We start from the raw sequence: 8,358 nt of genomic DNA, 5'->3' as shown, positions 1-8,358 counted from the left end.
ATTATGGAAAATTTCAATTGGATAGGATCTCCTGTATACTATGGCAAAATAGGACAGTTATTTATGGCATCAGGGGCAGAATGACAGATGTGTGCCTTGTCAGGTAGGGGGTTTGAACTTGCAAGCTTCCATTTACTAGTCCAACGCTCTAACCACTAGGCTACCCTGCCTGTTTTTCTCTTTTTTTATACAAGGCAAGGTTTGCCTCTTTATGATCTCACATGATCTCACCTCATAAGAACTGGGTTGTGGCATCAGCAATTTCTGCCTCAATAAATACATAAAAAAATTGTGTTGTGATCTTTTGAAAAACACAGAACAATATACTATGTAATCAATATATTTTTATTCTATACAGGAAGTAATAACATACATTACCCAGTGAGCAAAATTACTTTGAAAATACTTTTCCATACGTTGACATCACGTGCATTTCAGGTGCCGAATGAAAGGTTAGAAGACGTCTTATACAGACACCAACGCCGCTCTACCGGATGAGCTGTTTTGTTGCCTTACAACCTGGAATTAAAATGTATTTTTTGGAGGTTTGTATCATTTGATTTACCCAACCTGCCTACCTCTTTTAAGATGCAAAATATGTTTTATTGTGAAACAAACAAGAAATAAGACAACAAAAAGTCAACTTGAGAGTGCATAACTATTCATCCCCCCAAAGTCAATAATTTTTAGAGCCACCTTTTGCAGCAATTACAGCAGTTTCCCAGTCCCTGCTGATGAAAAACATCCCCACATGCTTCCACCGCCATGCTTCACGGTGAGGATGGTGTTCTCCAAATGATGAGAGGTGTTAGGTTTGCGCCAGACATAGCGTTTTCCTTGATGGCCCAAAAGCTCAATTTTAGTCTCATCTACCTTCTTCCATTTATTTAACTAGGCAAGTCAGTTAAGAACAAACTCTTATTTTCAATGACAGCCTAGGAACAGTGGGTTAACTACCTTGTTCAGGAGCAGAACAACAGATTTTTACCTTGTCAGCTCCTTCCGGTTACTAGTCCAACGCTCTAACCACTCGAGTCTCCCACATGCCTTTTGGCGAACACCAAAGGTGTTTGCTTATTTTTTTCCTTAAGCAATGGCTTTTTTTCTGGCCACTCTTCTATAAAGCTCAGCTCTGTGAAGTGTACAGCTTAAAGTGGTCCTATGGACAGATACTCCAATCTCCGTTGTGGAGCTTTGCAGCTCCTTCAGGGTTATCTTTGGTCTTTTTTTGCCTCTGATTAACGCCCTCCTTGCCTGGTACGTGGGTTTTGGTGGGCGGCCCTCTCTTGGCAGGTATGTTTTGGTGCCATATTCTTTCAATTTTTTAATAATGGATTTAATGGTGCTCTGTGGGATGTTCAAAGTTTCTGATATTTTTTATAACCCAACCCTGATCAGTACTTCACAACTTTGTACCTGACCTGTTTGGAGAGCTCCTTGATCTTCATGGTGCCACTTGCTTGTTTGTGCCCCTTGCTTAGTGGTGTTACAGACTCTGGGGCCTTTCAGAACAGGTGTATATCTACTGAGTTCATGTGACAAATCAAATCAAAGTTTATTTGTCACGTGCGCCGAATACAACAGGTGTAGGTAGACCTTACAGTGAAATGCTTACTTACAGGCTCTAACCAATGGTGCGAAAAAAAGGTATGTGTGTGTGTAGGTAAGTAAAGAAATAAAACAACAGTAAAAAGACATTTGAAAAAACAGTAGCAAGGCTATATACAGACACATGTTAGTCAGGCTTATTGAGGTAGTATGTACATGTAGGTATTGTTAAAGTGACTATGCATATATAAAGAACAGAGAGTAGCAGAAGCGTAAAAAGAGGGGTTGGCGGGTGGTGGAACACAATGCAGATAGCCAATGTGCGGGAGCACTGGTTGGTCGGGCCAATTTAGGTAGTATGTACATGAATGTATAGTTAAAGTGACAGAGAGTAGCAACAGTGTAAAAGAGGGGTTGGGGGAGGCACAATGCAAATAGTCCGGGTAACCATTTGGTTACCTGTTCAGGAGTCTTATGGCTTGGGGGTAAAAACTGTTGAGAAGCCTTTTTGTCCTAGACTTGGCACTCCGGTACCTCTTGCCATGCGGTAGTAGAGAGAACAGTCTATGACTGGGGTGGCTGGGGTCTTTGACCATTTTTAGGGCCTTCCTCTGACACCGCCTGGTGTAGAGGTCCTGGATGGCAGGCAGCTTTGCCCCGAGCAATTGCCGTACCAGGCAGTGATGCAACCGGTCAGGATGCTCTCAATGTTGCAGAACCTTTTGAGGATCTCAGGACCCATGCCAAATCTTTTTAGTTTCTTAGTTTCATGAGGGGGAATAGGCTTTGTCGTGCCCTCTTCACGACTTGGTGTATTTGGACAAATCTAGTTTGTTGTTGATGTGGACACCAAGGAATTTGAAGCTCTCAACCTGCTCCACTACAGCCCTGTCGATGAGAATGGGGACGTGCTCGGTCCTCCTTTTCCTGTAGTCCACAATCATCTCCTTAGTCTTGGTTATGTTGAGGGATAGGTTGTTATTCTGGCACCACCCGGCCAGGTCTCTGACCTCATCCCTATAGACTGTCTTGTCGTTGTCGGTGATCAGGCCTACAACTGTTGTGTCATCAGCAAACTTAATGATGGTGTTGGAGTTGTGCCTGGCCATGCAGTCGTGGGTGAACATGGAGTACAGGAGGCGACTGAGCACGCACCCCTGGGGAGCTCCAGTGTTGAGGATCAGCGTGGCAGATGTGTTGCTACCTACCCTCACCACATGGGGGCGGTCTGTCAGGAAGTCCAGGATCCAGTTGCAGAGGGAGGTGTTTAGTCCCAGGTTCCTTAGCTTGGTGATGAGCTTTGAATAAGGTCCACCTGTGTGCAATCTAACTAATTATGTGACTTCTGAAGGTAATTGGTTGCACCAGATCTTATTTAGGGGCTTCATAGCAAAGTGGGTGAATACATATGCATGCACCACTTTTCAGTAATTTTTTTTTTAAACAAGTCCTTTTTTCGTTTCACTTCACCAATGTGGACTATTTTGTGTATGTCCATTATATGAAATCCAAATTGAAATCCATTTAAATTACAGGATGTAATGCAACAAGATAGGAAAAATGCCAAGGGGATGAATACTTTTGCAAGGCACTGTAAACACCTTTTTCTCACAAGGAGATCCCCAAGGAGGCTACGTGCTTAGGTCTCCACAGAAGACATATATATGTAAGTCATTCAAACGTGTTAACCCTCGCAAGGCTGCCGGCCCAGACGGCATCCCGAGCCGCAACCTCAGAGCTGATGTGTTTTCTGACATTTTCATCTCTCTAGCTTAGGCCGTTATCCCCTCCTGCTTTAAGATGTCCACTATCATCCCAATCTGTAGCACTCACACTTTGAGAGGCTAGTCAAAGACCACATCACCTCCTCCGTCCCTGACACACTCGACCCTGCACCACAGCCTGGTATGGCTACTCCACAGTCGCTGACCTCATGGCTCTACAGAGGGTGGTACGCTCGGCCAGTATGTTTAACAAGTTTAAACATCACATTAGAGTATGGCAGTTTAGCACAGTACGGTATGGCCCGGTACAGGACAGTCACGTTTTATTCAATAGAGTACAGGTAGAGTATATTAGAGTAAAGCAGGGTACAATACAGAGCACTATTAAAAAAAAATTAAAAAAAATTAAAGACATCAACGTCTGTAAATGCTTGGTTGGGAAGTGTAGGCCTATACTCGTTCACTACAGTACTTCCCACAAATCTAAAAGCAGGATCAGTGGAATTTTGGGATAGTAGAAAGAGATTCCAACATTTTTCTTAGTCTACTCGTCATGTTTCATGGTCATGGCTGTCATCCCATTTCTGACACCAGTGGAGCAAACAACAAACTCGGTTCTTGGTCCTATCGGACCAATCATAGAACTCTGTATGTAGCCAAATCAATGCCAGCCTGGACCAGATCAAATCTAAACCGATCATAGCCGTTGACGTTGAAATCAAGGCCAGTCCGGACCGCAACAAAAAAATATATAAATACCACAGGACCAGAAAAAACGACGTCCAAATTACATTGCCTGACGGTAAATGCTTAGCTAGTATGTAGCCTACTAGGTTAGGGAATGCAGCAGAGGTGTGGTACTGGAACGCATGCGATTGTCATATTTCGCACATTTACTGGAATGATACAAAGTCTAGAGATGGCACATGATGTCCCCTCAATCCTTCATCTGTTGCAATTGTGTGCGATTTAATAAGTGATACAATGTACATAATTTCTTGTATCAAAAGTCCACGAATGAATAGACCGCGATAGTTCGAAGTTGCTCCGAAACAACTGATAAATGACCTGTTTAGCGGACCCCCAATCTTGAGATGAACTATCGACAGCTAAAACGCAGATCTGACTCGAGATCAGATTTCACTGAGCGTTGATGAATCCGGGATATGCCCCTCCCTCGAGGTCGTCCCAGCCTCATTCTGATCAGTTGAATCATCACTTCCCGTACAGAGTGCAGTTTTTTGGCATAGCAGTAATGTAATTTTGCTGCCTTTTTCCCACTTGTTATTAAGTCTGTGCCAATACAAGCTGCTCACCAAGGTTGTCCTTTTATGAGAGAATACGACAGAAGGTAGTACATTATTTATTGCTTGCTATTTGTAATGTGAGAGACGCCATAGGTAGAAAGCTATACGTTTAGTCATATTGTTTAAAACTTTTTATGGACTAGCGATAGTTTTTAACTTTCTAAACAGCTGTACAGGATATTATAACAGTCCCGGTAAAGCAATTTAATATTATCTGATGTTAGATCAGTCACATGCTTTCTATGCCCCCCCTTTCCTTCACTAACTGTACGTTTTCTATCCTTTCACATACTGTATCTGGGAATTCATGTTATTTGTTTGCCAAGATCCCAGAGCAGATGCTACAATGTGACATTGTCACAGAAGTCTCTCACCCTAAACCATGGGCACTATGAAAATGTATGCAATAAATGTCAAACTGCGTTTATTTGTCTTGAATTGATTTGAATGTAGGCAAATGTTACTCAAACTTCTCTGATGCAGGTGGTCTACCCCTCCCCATTCGACTGTAAGCCAATGGAGGGCGTCTGAGAGCTACTCTTTGCTGTTTCACTCAAAAGTGAAAGAGAAGCAGGGAGTGCAGAGATGGCTCTCAGAAAAGGATCTTCTGTTGCCCTCTCCGGGTGGCCATCTGAAGTGCAGATGAACCCAGCTTATGTCCCTGGCCTGGAGGTAAAGCTGGGAGCACTGGTTGTTCTTTTCTCCATCACACTGGTCTGTGGCTTCGCCCCTTTGTGCTTAGTCAGGGGGGCAGGGAGGTGCAATGTAGACCCAGGTAAGTGGTACTTTAGATCAGAATGAATTTTGAGAATGTGATTTAAAGGTAAAACCATTTGCATTAAATAAACATTTGACAGTACCCCTTTTAAATTTAATAGAACCTGCCTTACATTTTTTTCCCCATTGTAGAAGTCCTCAGAAAGTTACTTTTTGGACCTGATTGGCAAAATAGTCAAGAGATAAAAAGTACTCAGTTGACCTATTTTGCATACACACCATACCATGAGACATCCATCTCTTTATCACTGGAAAAGATAAAAACAGTTGAGATTTACATGTTTAAAAGCTTATGAACATGTTTTTTGAACTTTCTCCCTTAAATGTCAATTACACACAATGTTGACTTGGATGGGAATATCAGTAGTTTTATATTATACTGTCAATCCTCCATAGGAAACCTTTTGAGAAATAGATCATAGTATAGACATGACCATTTAAATTGACATTCGACAATGGGTGGACCAGCAGAAATCTTTGTTAGTAATTAGAAGTACAAATGTCATTTAAATTAAAATGTCAATGGTGTACCAGCTAAATTGCAGAGGTCTGAAGGGATAGGTCCATTCTATGAAATATATTTCTATGATTGAAATGACACCCACCCTGTATTCAAGAGCATGTTGCGTCTCAACCGATGACGGGCACAACACAAAAACCTCAGATGTAAAAATATGGTCTAAGCTACAACATACAGTACCAGTCAAAAGTTTGGACACATTGACCTTACTTGTTGTAGAGCCTTTCAATAGACTTGCATGACTGGCTGATACATTTGTGGCTGAGTTGAGTCTATTGTATTCCACAGAAACGCGTCACAAGGTAGTGAGCTTGGTGAGCTGCTTCGCTGGAGGAGTGTTCTTTGCTACTTGCCTTCTGGACCTGGTGCCTGACTACCTATCTGGGATCAATGAAGCATTTAGTAGCCTGGGCATCACAGTAAGAATTTGGGGAAGTCCCCATTAGCGGTGTCTTTTTTTGGTTTCTGCCCTTCGGTTAGTCATTTCACATCTGATTAGTATTTAGGAAGTACAGCGTTATCTTGGCCTGCCCTGTATTACTTGATGTCAGAATTACATTTTTAATCTTTGTCAAATTTGAATGCTGAGAAAAATATAGATGAATGACTGTGTAGACTCATCAATTTCTGTTCGCAGACACCTTTTTTTAATAGATTTTTTAAATGCTACACTTGTCAGCTTAATCTGACTGATTAGGCTATCTTTGCGGTAGTTAGTTCTTCCAAGTAACTTATAAAGTGTGTGTTATCCTCTTGTCTATCTACCCCTTCCAGCTTCAGTTCCCTCTACCTGAGTTTATCATAGCCATGGGATTCTTCTTGGTCCTGGTGCTGGAGCAAATAGTCTTGGCCCTCAGAGACCGATCGGCGGGCCACTCTGAAGAAAGACGCGCACTATTGGTGGACTCCAGCGTCCAATCACATGACAGAGATGGCCGGAGACACTCCCATGGTAGGGAGGAATTAGGGGGAGAGGATGCCCACTTCCATGTGGACTTTAACTCCACCTCGGCCATCCGGGCCTTCATTCTAGTATTTTCCTTATCTCTGCACTCAGTGTTCGAGGGTCTGGCTGTGGGGTTACAGGAGGACAGTCAAGAGGTGCTGGAGATCTGTGTTGCTCTACTCCTCCACAAGAGTATCATCTCTTTCAGTCTAGCCCTAAAGCTGGCCCAGGGCAAGCTGCGGCGGGCAGCCGTGGTAGGTTGCCTCCTGCTCTTTGCCATCATGTCCCCAATGGGCATTGGGCTGGGCATTGCCCTCACCGAGACCAAGTCATCCCCCCAGCACCAGCTGGCCAGGTCCACCTTAGAAGGCCTGGCGTCTGGCACCTTTATGTATATCACCTTCATGGAGATCCTGCCCCATGAGCTAAGCTCCCCGCAGAACCGCATCCCCAAGGTGGCCATGATTCTCACTGGGTTCGCAGTGGTCACTGGGATGCTGTTCATCAAAATGTAAATATTCTGTAGATCAATTCTTTGGGTCTGATTCGATCACAAACAAAAACAAATTTCCTCTTTTGCCGTGAGAATGCAATTTGGACTGATAAGCATTAAACAATGTTTACAGCATGAGACCAAAAGATACTCAAGCGTGTCATTAATTCAAACAAGTTTTCTTAAGGTGCAGGGAAAATGCTGGTTTGCCTTACACTGGAAACTTGATTCTTTTAGTTTTAATATGTAGATGAATGTTATTCATTCAGATTTAAAAAAGGATATATGCTAATCCTGCCATGCTTTGAAATTAACATCATATAACGTTTTCTATTTTAGATATGAGAATTTGAATGTATCTATATTTTTTATATAAACAATGACATACTTCACAAACGGCTTTCTGTATACCGTGATGTGGTCAAAATTACCTGATTTTAAAAAAGGTAATATGAGCATTATAAAACTCCTGGTTTGATATTATAACATACCTAATGTTTTGCTAGCTGTGAAATCTGACTAGCTGTGTCCTGAATTGTGTACACATTTGTTTGTTCAGTAGTATGACTGCCTAGCCCCTAAAAAAAAAAATAAGAGCATATACAGCTGGCTACTACTTTAAATGCTTAAAAAGATACATGGAGTGGTTGCTCTTTGTCAGGCCCTTATTTCACTGCCATGTGGTGAGAGCTTTGAATTAGTCCTATATTCTCTTGTAAAACTTGAGTTTGAATAATTGAAATGGCTGCTCTTGTTTTTTATGTTCACTTTTATATCAGCACTTGTTTATCTGTACCTGGTTTACTGATTTAAAAGTAATCTGAAATAATTGAACATGTTTCCTAGTTCTTTTTCACCTGGAGAGCAATAGGATTAGTGATGAGTATGATAGTGATCAGACAACCAGTCTGGCAGTGTATTTTACTACTGAATCATGGTTTATATGCAGCCTTTTTATTTTGAGAAAACCAACCAATACAATAGTTGTATTTTGGAACAATTTAACGTTTTAAAAAAAATCTATATCCATTACACAGTACTGT

At 41.9% G+C, this 8,358-nt stretch overlaps 1 protein-coding gene across 1 annotated transcript; it reads left to right on the top strand.

Annotated features, from left to right (window-relative positions):
- Positions 1-4,472: 4,472 nt before the first annotated feature.
- LOC139364481 (zinc transporter ZIP1-like) lies at positions 4,473-8,334 on the top strand. Its single transcript, XM_071101271.1, has 4 exons — positions 4,473-4,623; positions 5,063-5,354; positions 6,165-6,295; positions 6,651-8,334. The coding sequence occupies exons 2-4, from the start codon at positions 5,165-5,167 to the stop codon at positions 7,335-7,337; spliced, it is 1,008 nt and encodes a 335-aa protein (XP_070957372.1). The 5' UTR covers positions 4,473-4,623; positions 5,063-5,164; the 3' UTR covers positions 7,338-8,334.
- The last annotated feature ends 24 nt before the right edge of the window (positions 8,335-8,358 follow it).

This window comes from Oncorhynchus clarkii, chromosome 2 (genome assembly GCF_045791955.1).
Source record: "Oncorhynchus clarkii lewisi isolate Uvic-CL-2024 chromosome 2, UVic_Ocla_1.0, whole genome shotgun sequence".
In the NCBI taxonomy this organism is placed as follows: Eukaryota; Metazoa; Chordata; class Actinopteri; order Salmoniformes; family Salmonidae; genus Oncorhynchus; species Oncorhynchus clarkii.
This window is presented reverse-complemented; position numbering and strand designations above follow the sequence as displayed.